Source organism: Aotus nancymaae, unplaced genomic scaffold, assembly GCF_030222135.1.
Source record: "Aotus nancymaae isolate 86718 unplaced genomic scaffold, 86718_ANA_hifiasm-v0.15.2.pri h1tg000089l, whole genome shotgun sequence".
Taxonomy (NCBI): domain Eukaryota; kingdom Metazoa; phylum Chordata; class Mammalia; order Primates; family Aotidae; genus Aotus; species Aotus nancymaae.
The window spans coordinates 20514510-20531078 of NW_026988504.1; the positions used below are offsets into that span (position 1 = coordinate 20514510).

General features: G+C 39.1%; 1 protein-coding gene across 16 annotated transcripts in view; it reads left to right on the forward strand.

Annotated features, from left to right (window-relative positions):
- Nucleotides 1–16569, forward strand: part of KANSL1 (KAT8 regulatory NSL complex subunit 1) — a 211417-nt gene that overhangs the window by 154164 nt on the left and 40684 nt on the right. For all 16 annotated transcript variants that reach the window (XM_021673729.2, XM_021673735.2, XM_021673736.2 and 13 more), the window contains 2 exons: nucleotides 11939–12057; nucleotides 12863–13058. In XM_021673729.2, coding sequence (XP_021529404.2) covers nucleotides 11939–12057; nucleotides 12863–13058 — 315 coding nt within the window. The remainder of the gene's footprint in view (nucleotides 1–11938; nucleotides 12058–12862; nucleotides 13059–16569) is intronic.

The window sequence follows — 16569 nt, forward strand, 5'->3', positions numbered from 1 at the left end:
ACTCCTTTTGAACAAAGAAAAGATGTACCCTTGGAAAGAGAGAATGTAAAAAGTGGTTGAGAGTTATTCTCTAGAGTTCTGAAACATGCCTTTTATCTTCCCTACTTTCTCATTCTCTTTCTTTAGCAAATAGCAGTTTGCTTTCCACTGCTTAAGAAAAAGTAGTGGGCAAAGAAGGACAAACTTGGAATCTGTGCATATTACTAGGTAAATTAAGAATGTCAACAAAATTTCAGACAAAAAGTATTCCCAGAAGGAGATAAGCGCATTATCGGTCCATGTGCCCCAGGGCTTCTAGAATTCAATAGTCACAGCTTCATGGGCTTGTATGTTATGAGAGGATGGAGTTCTGGACTGCCAAGTAGGTAGAAATTGAAGGAGGGAATAGTGGCAAAGAGGAAGTTATGGGAGATGGGTAGGGCATAGGGCCACAATCTGTTTGAACCTCTTTGGGATCTTTGTGCTCACCCCTGAACTGCGCCTTTAGGGAAGATTTTGTAGGACCTATTGGAAAGCAACAATTAGAATGCTGAAGGAGCTGAGCAGAGAAGATAGTCATTGCCTGATGCAGGAAAGATAGAATTTGGAGTTTGAATTCTATCTAGACTTGAGGCTTTTCATCGAAAACAATAAAGGCTAATGCTTAAAGAGTTAAAGAATGTTTTCCAAGACTAAGGCATTCAACATAGGATTAAGGAGGGAACCAAAATAGACCCCAATATACATTATGAAAACATAAAACTAACTCCACAAAATCAAGGTAACTGATTAGTAGTAGTATGCCTGTTAGAACAAAAATCAACACTCTTTAGGAAAAGCTAACTCAATCCAGAGTCTCTGCAATGTATTGCATACATTGTCTCTGTACAATAGAACATTATTATATATATGAATAAACAGAAGAATATGATTCTTAGTCATGAGGGAAAAGAGAAAAAATAAGATGAAAACTTTGGGAAGCCAAGGCAGGTGGATCACCAGAGGTCAGGAGTTCAAGACCAGTCTGGCCAACATGGTGAAACCCTGTCTCTACTAAAAATACAAAAATTAGCTGGGCATGGTGGCGGGCGCTAGGCTGAAGCAGGAGAATTGCTTGAACCCAGAGGCAGAAGTTGCGGTGAGCCAAGATCGTGGCACTGCTCTCCAGCCTGGACAACAGAGTGAGACTCCGTCTCAAAAAATAAATAAATAAAAAATCATGAAACTTTGAGAATAATAACCACGAGAACTACATTTTAGTCAAAGTCATGAACATCAAAGGTGAAGACAACCTTATTCCTGAGCTGTGATGCAGTCTAAAATTGGGGGGGGGCGGGGGAAAAAGGAAACCAATGCCCAATAACATCACACTAGTTGGTGAAAGTGCTTTTCCTTTTTTTGGCCTACAATTAGGAACAATATATATCCTAAAAACATTGTAGGCTAGGCACAGTGGCTCACGCCTGTAATCCCAGCACTCTGGGAGGCCAAGGTGGGCAGATCGCTTGAGCCTCAGAGACCAGCTTGGGGAATGTGGCAAAACCCCATTTCTACAAAAAAATACAAAAATGAGCCTGATGTGGGGATGTGCGCCTGTAATCCCCACTACTTGAGAAGCTGAGGTGAGAGAATTGCTTGACCCAGGTGGTGCAGGTTGCACTGAGCTGAGATCACGCCACTGCCCTCCAGCCTTGGGTGATAGAATGAGACCCTGCCTCCTCAAACAAAAACATTGTACTCTGTCTTGGCTACTGCAGTATAGCAAGAAAAGAGCAATGAAAGGCATGGAAATTGGAAAAGACAGAGCAAAACTGCCTATATTTGCAGATATGATACATAGAAAACCCCATGGAATTGCCCAAACACATGAGAATTATAAATTTAGCCAAGGTCAATATAAAAAATCAATTCTCTTTTTATTTATTAGAGCAAACAATTGAAGAATGACCCTGAGAAACAGTTCCATTTTCAGTAGCATCAGGAAACATAGAATACTTAGGAATAAATCTAACAAAAGACATTAATGATTTTATTACTGAAACCATAAAACTTATGCAGAAGATTACATAAGTGAATGGAGACATATCCTATAATTTGTGTGTTAGAAGAGTCAATGTTAGACACGTAGATTCAGTGCAAACCCAGTGAAAAAATCCCAGCAAGGTTTGTTTTATTTTGTTTTTGGTAACAATTGAAAATTGATTTTCAAATAGAAGTGTAAAGTACTTCCAATAGCATTTTTTTTTTTTTTTTTTTTTTTTGGGAGACAAAGTTCGCCCTGTCACCCAGGCTGGAGTGCTCTGGTGCGATCTGGGCTCACTGCAACCTCCACCTCCCGGGTTCAAGTGATTCTTCTTCCTCAGCTTCCCAAGTAGCTGGGATTACAGGTGTGTGCCACCACACTCAGTAGTTTTTGTAATTTTAGTAGAGATGGGGTTTCATCATGTTGGCCAGGCTTGTCTCGAACTCCTGACCTCAAGTGATCTGCCTGTATCGGCCTCCCAAAGTGTTGGGATTACAGGCGTGAGCCACCGCACCAGGCCAATAGATAAAACTCTTTTTCTTGAGATGGAGTTTTGCTCTTGTTGCCTAGGCTGGAGCGCAGTGGCGTGATCTCAACTCACCACAGCCTCTGCCTCCCGGGTTCAAATGATTCTCCTGCCTTAGCCTCCCAAGTACCTGGAATTACAGGCATGTGTCTCCATGTTGGTCAGGCTGGTCTTGAACTCCCGACCTGAGGTGATCCACCTGCCTCAGCCTCCCAAAGTGCTGGGATTATAGACATGAGACACTGCACCCAGCCCAAAACAATTTTTAAAAGCAAGAACTAAATTGGAGGAGTCACGCTCTACTCACACTACCTGATTTCCAGGCTTCTTTAAGATGTATAATATGCTTTTAACAATGTTTGATGGATAATGAAAGTTTGTAAAAGCTCATTGTTATTGTTCCAGACTCTGCATTTCGTGTCTGAAAAACACTGTAAGTAGAACCAGGTATCTGTAATGCTTCTTATTCGTCCAACAAACATATGATGGGAGTACTGGAGGGAGTCAGCCAAGGTAGCTTCCTAGGGAAGGATGTACTTTGTTCTGAGTCTTACGGACTTGCTGAAGGATGGTGTAGGGAGTGAGTTCCAGCAGGGAGTAATGTGTAATGCAGCAGAGGCTTGAAAGAGCCTGGCATTATCGGGGAACTGCAAATACTTTTCTCTGATGGAGTGTTGGATGTTTCAGCCAATTCAGAATGGATTCTGTATTATTTTAAAAAGTGAGCACTTTATCCTGTGACTGATAGGAACCTGTAGACTCAACAGATTTATGCATGAATGAAGTTTGTTTTATTAATGCTAGATACATTTTTTTCTTCTTTTAAAATACGATTTTAGGCTGGGCATGGTGACCTAAAAATCCCAGCACTTTGGGAGGCTGAGGCAGTTGGATCACATGAGGTCAGGAGTTTAAGACCAGCTTGGCCAACATGGTGAAACCCTGTCTCTACTAAAATTAGCCAGGCGTGTTGGCACACGCCTGTAATCCCAGCTGCTTGGGAGGCTGAGGCACAAGAATCATTTGAACCCAGGAGGCGGAGGTTGCATTGAGCCAAGATTGGGCCACCGCACTCCAGCCTGGTCGACCAAGCAAGACTGTGTCATTCATAAATCAATCAATTAATTAATTAATTAATTTTAGGCACAAAAAAGTTGAAATAGTAGTGCACAGAGTCTCCATGTAATTTTCACCCAGCTTCCCCTAATGGTAACACATATTGCCACAATAATCATTGTATGATGATGAGAACCATAAAATTAATATTGCTTAATATTGAAATTAACATTGAACTAATACAAAGTAATAGACATACTTGTATTTGAATTTTTATGTTGTTTTCTTATTAATGTCCTTTCTATTGTTCAGAATCTGTCATTGCTTTTACTTTTCATATGTCTAAGTGTCCTTCAGTACGTGAGAGTTCTCAGTTTTTGTCTTTCGTGACTTGGATACAAGAATTTCTGGTCAGTTACTTTGTATAGCGTTCCACAAATTGGTGTTTTCTCATTCTTAGAAGTTATGGATTTTTTTACAGAATGCCACAGAAGATACTGTACCCTTCTCTACACTGCATCGGGGGTTCATGATGTTGACTCATCTTTCTAATAGTGATGATAGGTTTGTTCCCTTGGTTAAGGTGGTCCCTGACAGGTTTCTCCTCTGTAAAATTAGCAATTTTCTCTTTGTAGTAAACGACAATAGACAGGTTTATTTATTTTGAGATAGGGTTTCACTCTGTCACCCAGGCTGGAGTGCAGTGGCGCAGTCACTTACTCACTGCACTCTTCAACTCACCTAATAGTGATGATAGGTTTGTTCCCTTGGTTGAGGTGGTCCCTGACAGGTTTCTTCTCTGTAAAATTAGTAATTTTCTCTTTGTAGTAAACGACAATAGACAGGTTTATTTATTTTGAGATAGGGTTTCACTCTGTCACCCAGGCTGGAGTGCAGTGGCGCAGTCACTTACTCATTGCACTCTTCAACTCACCTAATAGTGATGATAGGTTTGTTCCCTTGGTTGAGGTGGTCCCTGACAGGTTTCTTCTCTGTAAAATTAGTAATTTTCCCTTTGTAATAAACGACAAGAGACGGATTTATTTATTTATTTTGAGGTAGGGTCTCTGTCACCCAGGCTGGAGTACAATGGCACACTCACTCACTGCACTCTTCAGCTCACTCTCAACCTCCCAAGTAGCTGGAATCACAGGCATGTGCCACCACGTCTGGCTAATTTTTTTTTTTTTTTTTGTAGTGACAGGGTTTTCCCATTTTGCTCAGGCTGGAATAAATGACTGTCTTATAGCGAGACACTATGTAACTATTCTGTTGTTAATTATATTTTTACCTGCAGCAGTTATTGCTGTGTGCTGAAGGGTGATTGTTCTACTTTCTACCTGTATTAAATGGAATTCTGTTAGGAAGAGGTGCCTCCCCACTCATTTATTCATTCATGGACTCACTTGTTAATATCAGAATGGATCCATGGATGTTAATTTTATTTAATGGTTAATAACCTATTACTGTTACTCAGTTGCTCCATTTATCTCAACTTTGGGTAATGGATGCTCTTTCAGATTGGCTCCTGTGTCCTGTTAGCATGTGTCGCTCACATTTTGAAATACTCACTTTCTACCACCAGATGTTCCAGGTTCGTCTTGTATTTTGCCTACTCCAGCTCAGGTTCCTTTTATTAGAAACTAAAAATCTCAGTAATAGTTGTGCTCATTGTTACTTCAGGTCACTGCTTCTAGGATGTCGCAAAAGGCAAAGCAAGGAAACGTGTCTGTGCTCACATTTGCATATGCACCTGTATTTCTGTATCTATGTGTGTGTGTGTGAGTGTGTGTGTTAAAAACCATAAGTTCATGCCAGTTCAACACAGCAGCCTTCCCCCTTATTGATGTTTGTTTAATCCTAATACCTATATAGTATCACAATTGTTGTCTAGTACCCGTGAAAAGCACGTTTACTAACTAGAGTACAATATTTTTGTATAGTATGTTAACAGTCATACAGTCAAAATACAGTTTTCTGAAGTTACATAGGTTAGTTATTTTCTTCCACCAAATCTATCAGTATGGTTATGTTATTTTGTAATACAGTTAGGTTCATTTGTTACCACAGTAGTCCAATTCTAGCGTCCCCTGTTCCCCACATTGCTGGTTTTATTTTTGTACGTGAAACATTATTGTGGTTCTGAAAGCTGTACATTCTCTCTTCTTTATATCCTGTTCTCACTCAGCCTCCTATAGGTTAGCAGTTTAAATACGTTTTTGATTATCTTCCCTGTATTTTTTTTTTTTGCAGCAATGAGCAGACACATGTATATATATTTTTAAATCCTCTTGGGTAACTTATTTTTAAAATACTAGATTTGAAGTTAAGGAGGGTTTTGTTTAGCAAAAGCATTGTTTCTATGGCAATTAACAAGTAATACATTATTTGTGTGTTAGTTTCTGTTTATAAAATGATCTTGCTCCTTTACCCCTTCCTTACTCATTCTACTTTACAGAAGTGATGAGAAAAACAAGTGAACTATTAAATGAAGAGCTAATGCTCTCTCAGAAGAAAGGCATGCTAAAAATGTAAGCTATTGCTAAAAATGTAAGCTATTGCTGTTTCTTTTTACATAGTCCAAGATACATCTTCATTCCATTGGTTTAAGCAGGAATACTCTTCCTTGAAGTTTGCAGTCACTAGGGATAGTGAATGGTTCACTGGCCCGACAAAGGGTTTTGGAATAGAAAGTAAAGGGATAGCTATTGGCTGAGAAATATTTGACCTACAGTGTTAGAAAACACTGACAAGTTAGGTCTTTTTTTTTTTTTTTTTTTTTTTTTTTGAGATGGAGTTTTGCTCTTGTTGCCCAACCTGGAGTGCAGTGGCATGATCTTGGCTCACTACAACCTCCGCCTCCCAGGTTTAAGCGATTCTTCTGCCTCAGCCTCCCGAGTAGCTGGGATTACAGGCATGTACCACCATGCCCAGCTAATTTTGTATTTTAAGTAGAGACGGGGTTTTGCCATGTTGGACAGGCTGGTTTCGAACTCCTGACCTCAGGTGATCCACCTGCCTTGACCTCCCAAAGCGCTGGGATTACAGGTGTGAGCCACCACGCCCGGCCAGACAAGTTAGGTCTTTTAGAATAAATTGGGCTTTGGATAAGTAAGTTAAATAATAAGAATTTAAAGAATGCTTTTTTGCAATTGCTGTATTTCTTAAGTTTTAGATAGGTATTTTCAAGTGTTGGTAAACCTCAGGTTTAGGAACCATTGGATTTGTAACAGCATTATGCTAATCAAAACTTAAAAAAGAGTTCAAAATTGTTCTCATGTAATTATATAGATTTTCTTTTATCCTCAACCTGCATAAATAGCAAAGTGAGGCACATAGCCCCACATATGGAGAAATTAAAGCCTAGGCAATAACTTGGCGAAAATGGAATTTTCAGAACATTTCACCCCTTGTTTAGTACAATTTTATGGCCATGGTGCTAGCTAATGGAAATGGCTGGTATACTATTTATAGGCCAGCACTATTTTGGTGAATTTAAGCGAAACTATGCTCAGTATCATTGAAATTGGAGCAGGATTGGGTTTGAGACGTGAAATCAATCATACAAAGTCAAAAACTATTTTAAGCCAGGAATAAAAGCTGAATTCCTCTCATCCAGTTTGCCTTTTCTTTCCATTTTAATGTTTGTCAGAAAGGGAAAACTAACCAAAACTGAACTGTTGACTTTTCTAGCCAAACAAATGTGATACATTTAAAAAATGATATTGCAAGTAGGTGTGACATGGCATTCATTAATTGAATAACTTAAGTAAAAATACATACATATTTGCAGGTAGAGTTTAATTTTGTGTGCTTTTAAGTCTGTGGTTCTTTGTTTTTAACCCTTTAACCCTCTCTACTTTTTGGTAAAACACATCTAGTAGACATTGGTTCTTAGACCCTGGAAAAAACCACCCCCACGGAACTATTTAGTCTTAGCTTTTCATTCAAGGCCTCTTTGCCATGCTTACTTGGTCTGGCTCAGAGAGTGGAGTAATGAATCAGAAGCCTGCTTTATGTGAATAACAAATTCGAATCTCATTGCTGTGCTAGTAATTTTATGGTGTACACCTGGCCCTTTCAATTAGGGGAAAAAACAATTCAGCAACTCTCCTTGCTACCTAACTGTTAAGATTGCGCCAAAAGATAATCCCCTAGGGCCCTGCTTTGGAGAAGAGGGGATTACAGAGGCACAGTATCTACTACTTTAGCTTTTCTACTCTTTTCTTTCTGGCTGTGGGATGCGTAAACCCTGAGTTCATCTGAACATCAAACAAATTCAAATGGAAGCTTCAGTGATAATCCTTGTTCTCTAGGTAGGAGAGTCTTAAGTTCTTTCATCCTTTTTGCAGTTGCCTACTGGATAACATATCTGAGTCATGCTTTAGTTTTCTGAAAACACTAATGATGTAAACCACTGCAGTAGTAATAAGCTGAAATTAGTATGTGGATTTAATATTTCTGAAGTGTTTGTTACAATGTTTCTCTACCCTCTGTGTTTGCAGCCTTTTAGACTGCAGGATAGGAAGTGTTCATTTTGTCTCAAGGAAGAGTGCATGCATTTAAGGAGCTATGTGAAATTACCTCTGTTTGTGTGTTAGGTTTTTCTTTTTCCAAATGTAACACTGTGATTGGGGTTTATATTTCAGGCTCTTTGCCTTGATGCTGGGTTGCCGGATGTGTCCAAATGCCTGCTTTTGGATATTAGCTTGATTACAGAATTTCCCAAGGTCTTAAGCAGATTCTTCCTGAATATACAGTGCTTCCTTGTGTGTGGCTGGGAATGCAGTCTAGCCACAGTCCCTTTCCGATGTTTATGCTCTTGATCTCTATGTGCTTGACAACATTTCTGGGTTAATAATGTGTTGTAATAATACTTCTATGTGCTTGACAACATTTTTGGGTTAATAATGTGTTGCCTGTTGACTTCAGTTTTGATTTGAGGGCTGAATTACTCCAGGAAAATTCAGATTTCTATAAAAAGATCAGTAACATTCATATTAAAGGTGAATAGCATTTATATACACCTGCAGGCATGAGAAACGAGACAGTCTGTTATATAGCAGTAGTAGTTAGCTATGGATAGTGACATTACTGGTCGCCTTTAGACTAGTATCATATTCTTCTTTAGACGTTCTGTAAGAAAGATAAATGTTTTAAAAGGAAACTTTGTTAGAGAATGGCAACATATTATCTTGACAAGTATCCTTACAGTTAAATCTCATAATCTTTACCAGAAAAACATAATCAAATGGCAAGCCATTATTTAAACATAATGCATTCTAAAACATGTAGATGTATAAACCAGATCACTGACATAATTAAATGCTGAAAGCTATATTTTAAGTGAATGTAAAATGGACAGAAGTTCTTAAGGTTGGTATTTTAGCAAAAAACTCACAGTAACAGCATTTTTCTGTTGAAAGGAAACTTTTTCATCTATACCAGAACTTCAGAAATCTAGAAAACTTGTAACGTGCCTGACGTTACACATCTGTTAGTTAATGCCGATCTGAATCTTAAAATTCTTTTTATTTTTCTGGTTCTTTGTCAAACCATATTTGTGTAGCCTTTTTGAGGTTTCCCCTGTATAGTAAATCCTTACTAGCATTCAGCGGGGTATTTGGGGGTTTATGAGGTTTTTAAAAACATAAAACTATTACTTAAAATGTGAAGAAAATTTCAGAGTAGTTTTACAATTGTAACACTCTTTGTTTTGTCATTATCTATGTATGCATATTTTTAGTCACTACAACTGTATTAAACTGTAGTTTTTCTCTCTAAATCTCTTGCATAAGAGAAGAAATACCCTTTATGGTTCTTTTTAATATTTTGATTTGGTGTACCACAACTTGTATCTATAGTTATAATACTTGTAACTATTGAATGTATTTAGATTATTGATATCATTGCAGTGACCATCTTTGTGAATAAGGTTTTTGGGGGTATGTTTGTCGAATTACTTCTTTAGGGTAGATTTTTAAAAATTGGTTAGAATATTTTGTCGGAAGATAGGAATGTCCTTATACTTGCTGCTTAATACCATGTTGCTTTCCAAGGGAAATCTGTATAGAGCTTAATTAAGGCAATGTGTCTATGCCAAATTTACTATAATTTTTGACAGCATTGACTAATAATTGTTGAAGATATTTGTGATACCTTAGTAGATGTACAGGATATCCAACAAAGAAGACAGCATTTTCTTAGCGTTCACTCATTGTAGCATACTTACATAACTCGTCTGTGTATATCGTTTGATCTGGATTTTAGGATAATTTGTATTGAAACTTTTAGATTACCCTCCCAGTCTCCTCTCTTCTCACCCCCTCCCCCCGCCTCTTTTTCGAGACAGTCTCTCTCTGTCTCCTAGGCTGCAGTGCAGTGGCACCATCTTGGCTTGCTGCAACCTCCGCCTCCTGGGTTCAAGTGATTCTTGTGCCTTAGCCTCCCAAAGAGTTGGGATTACAGACCTGTGCCACAATGCCCAGCTAATTTTTTTTTAGTAGAGATGGTGATTTCACTATGTTGGCCAGGCTGGTCTCGAACTCCTGACCTCAGGTGATTTACCTCCTTCAGGACCTGAAAATGCTGACATTACAGGCGTGAGCCACTGCGCCCAGCTTCAATCTGTTCTTTTTCGATGCTTGTTTAGGGCTACTTTCAGGTTCAGTCTTTTGGTGTTTTCTCCTTGGTGGGGTGGGGGGGGGATTAAAGACAAAAAAAATCAGCAATATTGAAAAGAATTTCAGCCTCAAAATATTTACCTTGAAATTTACTGGTAGCATTTATAGGAAGGAGAACTTTAGAATGTCCAGAGTCAGTTCAAGTGTAAGGAGACAGTTTAGGTGCGTTGGCTCACATGCCTGTAATTCCAGCACTTTGGGAGGCCTAGGAGGGTGGATCATTTGAGGTTAGAAGTTCAAGACCAGCTACTCAGGAGGCCAAAGCAGTAGAATCGCTTGAACCTGGGAGGCAGAGGCTACGTGAACTGAAATCATACCACTGTGCTTCAGCCTAGGCAAGAGAGCAAGACTTCGTCTCAAAGAAAAAAAAAAAGTGTAAGTAGTCAAAGACCCACAGCCTTTCTGGGATATTTCAACAACTCCTAGAACTGAGGGATAGCTACATCTGTTGCTTTATTGCCTGTACCTCAGAGGTGCTGTATGACTGGCATTCAAACTACTCTATCCCTTTTGAGCCTAGTAAATAGAATTTATTTTGAATACTGAAAATCATACTTTTTATATTCTTTCTCATCTGTTATTTTATATTCTGAACATATATATGATTTGCATATTCTAAAGACAGTGGTTACTCTTCTGATAGCATCAGGTAATTAGATTCATTGAGATATTATTAACTTTGTTTTCTGTCAGGGAAATGTGTGTGTGTGTGTGTGTGTGTGTGTGTGTGTGTATTTATTTATTTATTTATTCATTGAGACGGGGTCTCACTCTGTCACTCCAGGCTGAAGTACAGTGGCATGATCACGGCTCACTGTAGCCCCTGCCTACTGGGTCAGGTGATCCTCCCATCTCAGCTTCCTGAGTAACTGGGACTAAAGGCATGCACCACCATGACTGGATAATTTTGCATTTTTTTGTGGAGATGGGGTTTTGCCATGTTGCTCAGGCTGGTCTTGAACTCCTGGGCTCAAGAGATCCTCCCACCTCAGCTTCACAGTCATGAGCCACCATCTGCGGCCTGTCTGTATATGTTTAAACAAAGCATAATTTTTAGAAAACAGCCTTCCAGGATACTCTGTTAGAGTTAAGCAGATATTAACTACATTTAAATTTCCTCTTAGTCATCTTGATACTGATGTTAATATATCCTTCTTGATCATTAGTGGAAGGCTTATGTTACTATGTAATTGTTTTGCTGAGCTTCTTTTTCATAGAATTGTTGAGGTCATTTTCCTGTTGATAGGTACTTATTTTTAGTCTGAAAATTTTTTGGATTCCTCATTCCTCTTTTCCTCAAAGCAAAAGCTAATTCATATTCTCCTTCTCTCTGTCAATGTGTCTCTCTCTCTCTCTCTCCACTTTTTGTTTTTTTAAAATTAGAGTTGTGGTCTTGCTATGTTGCCTAGGCTGGTCTCAAAACTCCTGGTCCCAAGTGATCCTCCTGTCTTGGACTCCCAAAGTGCTGCAGTTACAGTTGTGAGCTGCCATACCTGGTCACTGATTGTCTTATTTTCTTTTTCCTCAGTCATTCAAGTTTTGTTTTTCAAATTGGTCTTCAGAAGTTTTAGGTGCTTTGTGCAAGTGAAGTGGTGCTGCTCTTCAGGCATGGGTGCTGTTGGTGCTGTTGGGTACATGTTAATTTTTTTTTTTTTCCTTTCTCTTACTCAGATTGAGTCTGTTTCTCAGCCACTGGAAAACCATGGTGCCCCTATTATTGGTCATATTTCAGAGTCACTGTCTACCAAATCATGTGGAGCACTCAGACCTGTCAATGGAGTTATTAACACGTAAGTTTCAACTCTTCTACTTTTTACGCTTAGTAGACTTGTAAAGGTGTTTTGGTGCTCTTAGTTCTCTTTAGCCAGGACTGACCCTGGTTTAAAGAAGCAGATACCTTGTCACTTAGTAATGTTTTTAATCTTCACTGTGTAGTAAAGCAAGTACATTTTAATTAATTTTGTATTTTCTTTTTACTTACTGAAATGGAATAGGCCTGGAGTACAATAAAAGACACTACAGTTATTGTGAATTATTATTGTTTTAATCTTGCAGGAATTCCTCAGAAGTGTTTATATTAACCTCCTCTGTTCTAGGACAGATTAGATCTCTAAAGGATATGTTTGTAAATCTGTATTTATGAAGCTTAAAGGAGATCCTGTACAAGTGAATGATGTGTACAACAGCCCTAAAATCCAAGTTTCATAGAACTGATTGTAAGGAAGCCCATTAACATTCGCAGAATTCATCATTTTCTCGCCAGTTGTAGTTCTTAAGACTTTATTTACTCATGCGTTTGTTGTAGAGAACCTAATTACTAGAACTTGAGTTTATTTACTGACGTTTATACCTTTCAGACATGATGTAGTTAATGTGCACAAAGAGCCTTATACATAAGCACACACAGGTAGATTAGCAGACATCAGAAGGAGACCTGCTTCTGCTCTAGAATGCTTGTTTGTGTCTGGACATTAGTAAATAGAGGAGGTTGAACCAGTATAAGAGGCTTTGTTTCTTTGTATTTTCTTTTTGTTGTTGTTTGTTTATTTTGTTTCTCTGTGTGTTCTGAAAATACCCTTCCTTCCCCTTGTATAGTCTTCAGCCTGTCTTGGCAGACCACATTCCAGGTGACAGCTCTGATGCTGATGAACAATTACATAAAAAGCAACGACTGAATCTAACCTCTTCATCATCTGATGGCACCTGTGTGGCAGCCCGGACACGTCCTGTACTGAGCTGTAAGAAACGGAGGCTTGTTCGACCCAACAGCATCGTTCCTCTTTCCAAGAAGGTCGGTACCGATGAGAGCTGGTCATTGTCAAGCAGTAAGCCAGATGCTCACATCGAGAGATTAGTCTTTTGCCAACTTTGGTGTTTTCTAAACTTGGCTAACTACCAAGGTCTTCTAGGGGGGCTTTATAAAATACTAGGTTCCTGGGCCCTGTTTGCTCTGGAGTTGGGCATTGGAATCCTGTTTTCAGAAAACACAAAGCTCCTAGGCGACTCTGCAGCTAGTTTTGAAAACCACTGGCTTGAGCCTTTTTTTTTTTTTGAGATGGAGTCTCGCTCTGTTCGGCTGGACTGCAGTGGCACAATCTTGGCTCACTACAGTTTCTACCTCCCATGTTCAAGCGATTCTCCTGCCTCAGACTCCCAAATAGCGGGTATTACAGGGGCATGCCACCACACCCAGCTAATTTTTTAGTAGAGATGGGGTTTCACCATGTTGGCCAGGATGGTCTTGATCTCTTGACCTCATGATCTTCTTGCCTCATCCTCCCAAAGTTCTGGGATTACAGGCATGAGCCACAGCACCTGGCCTGGTTTGATCTTTTTAATAGAGATGGGAGAGACTGAAAGTTTAAGTATTGCCTTTAATACTTTGAAGGAAAATAGTGTGCCCTCTCACCTGCACTGTTATTGCTGAAAATGGCAGTATAGAATGCTTTGCCCTGAAAAAGAATCTTGGCCATGTGCAGTAGCTCATGCCTGTAATTCTAACACTTTTGGAAGCTGAGGTGGGAGGATCACTAATACCAGGCTGGGCAATATAGTGAGACCCTCATCTCTACAAAATATTTAAAAATTAGCCAGGCATGGTGGTACACACCTGTAGTCCCAACTACTCAGGAGGCTGAGGCAGGAGGATCACTTGAACCCATGAGGTTGAGGCACTTTGAGTTGTGTTTGTGCCACTATACTTCAAGCTTGGGTGACAGAGTGAGACCCTGCCTCAGAAAAAAATGAATCTTCACTAAACTTTTAAAATTGTTGTTACTGAAAAAAGTTTGTCTTCACAAAGGAAATGGAGATTAATTCACAACTGCAGGGAGTTTTAGATTGCTGACTCTTCATATAGCATAGTTGGCTTTATTTCAAAACTAATGAAATAATACTCCAGTAAAATTGGTACTATGCAGGAATTAAGAGCATTATCTTTGAAGATGATAAACTTGGGTTTGAATCATGGTACTACCACTTAGTAATTTTGTAATTTGGTGCATGTTAACCACCCCAATTCCCACTCCTCTTCAAAGCCTCAGAGATCTCATAGGGTTGTTTGAGGGTTAAATGAAATGTATGTAACTTATTTATTAGGATGTATGGTTGATAAGTTCCTAGTACAAAGTGGCTGTTACTGTTACCACTTTTGTTGTTGTTCATTCATTCATTCAACAGATGTTTATTGGCCTCCTGCAGTGAGTTAAATCTGTCTAGTCACTGGGAGTACAACACTAAACAAAACCAACAAAAGTGCTTAACCTCATGAAATATTCTAGTTGGTAGAGAAAGAAAATAAATCAATAAATGAACTCTACAGTGTGTCTGATAGCATTAAATCTTGGAGAGAGACTAGGCACAGTGGCTCATACCTGTAATCCTGGCACCTTGAGAGGCCAAGGTGGGAGGATCACTTGAGTTCACAAGTTTGAGAGAAGCCTGGGCGACATGGTGAGACCCTGTGTCTAAAAAAAAAAAAAAACTAGCTCTGGTTGCAAGCACCTGTAGTCCATCTGCTCGGGAGGCTGAGGCAGGAGGATCATTTGAGCCCACCATGTCAAGGCTGCAGTGAGCCATGGTCACACCACTGCACTCCAGCCTGGGTGACAGAACGAGACTGTCTTTAAAAAAAAAAATCCTGGAGAGAGAAATGCAATAGAGGGGAATAGAGTGTGCTGGAGAGCTTTGATAAAGAAGTGATAAGGATTAGCCCTTTGAGGTATTCTAGAGCTTAGGTATTCCTTCTCATTTTGTGAAAGATGAAGAAAGGATTGGGAGGGAGTGACCAATAAAGTGGAAGAAAAACCAAGAGAGTATGTTATGTGAAAGGCAAGGGAAGAAAGTGTTTCAGAAAAGGGGGAGGGATTGTCTGTGTCAGTTGCTACAGACAGGACCAATAAGATGAAGGCTAAGAATTGAGACCATTGAATTTAGTGGGGCTGGGCTGTTGCAGACATTGGTGAGCAGTTTTGGTAGAGGAAGAAGGGTGAATGAACGCTTGGTTGGAGTGGATTCAGGAGAGAATGCCAAAGAAGGAATTGAGGGAACCATTGTAGATAACACTTTCAAAGAATGTTGCTATGAAAGAGAGCAGAGAATAGGGATTTTTCTTAAGGGAGCCACTAGCAACATATTTGCTAATGACAAAGAAGGGAGATGAGAAAATTGCTGGAACAATTAATATTTGCATGGTGAATTTTCAGTACTTTCCTTGTTTTGTTCTAGTATGCAGTTGTACTGTGTAAGTTTGCCATGATCTCTTTAGGAAAAAGAATTGTTAGAAATGACTGTTAGGCAATACCATTTGTTCCTGCCTAGATTCTACCTGAAATACTAAAATAGCAGAAATAGAAAAGAATAAGATATTTGGCAGGTTTTTCATACTGACATTTCAGTCTCTCAGGTTTTTTACTGATAGTCGTATAAATCTAAAAGATTTTCAGAGGAGTTGATAACAGGAATGTCAGAAAACAGTATATTACTGTCAAGTGTAGGAAAGTAGCTTTTTGTCAAGTCCTTGATGAGTTTAACACAGAATGCTTTTACATCTTAAAAAAAAAACTCATGAAAATATAGCATCTTCCCTCTGTTTCAGCAGTTTGCCAGCCACTGTGGTATGACATCTAGGAGTCTTATAAAAATTTTCTGAAGTAGGTGGTGGCCTCCTGGATTTTTTTTTTAATCTGTGAAGTAGCAAACCTTCTTTTGATTGATGCCTAAGAACAAATGTAATTTTGAATGTACATATAAAATTATAAGATAGCTTAGGCAAGGGATAGGCATAAAACTATCCTTTGGTTCCAATTCCAGTTTTTAAAACAGAAATCATCCTGACACAAAAGTAAGATACCTGAAAACTAAGATAAAGAAAGTAGTTGACTTTGGGAAATATACCATGTACTAGATCTAGCAGAAAGCTGGAGTTCTGCCAGAATTGGAGACACATACCATTCCTTCTGTCTTTGTTGCTTTCTGTGTCTCACATGGCTCCTTGCTCACTATGTGCCCTCAGTGATATTTGCTGATGAGCAAGCATCTTGCCTTCTGTGGTCTTGAATTGTGTCATTTTCCAGACAGATTTATTCAACAGCATTTTTGAGTGCTCACTGTTATTATTCGGGGCTATTCAGGGCAGCCAGGTTGCATTAGTAAGCAAAACAAAGCCCTTGCCTTCATGGAGCTTACTTTCTCATGAAAGAGCAGAGAAGTTAACAGGTTAATTATTTTCTGATGTTGTTACATGACATTGAATTCACATTAATTGTGAGTACAGAAGACACAAAACAAGTGATTAATATTTT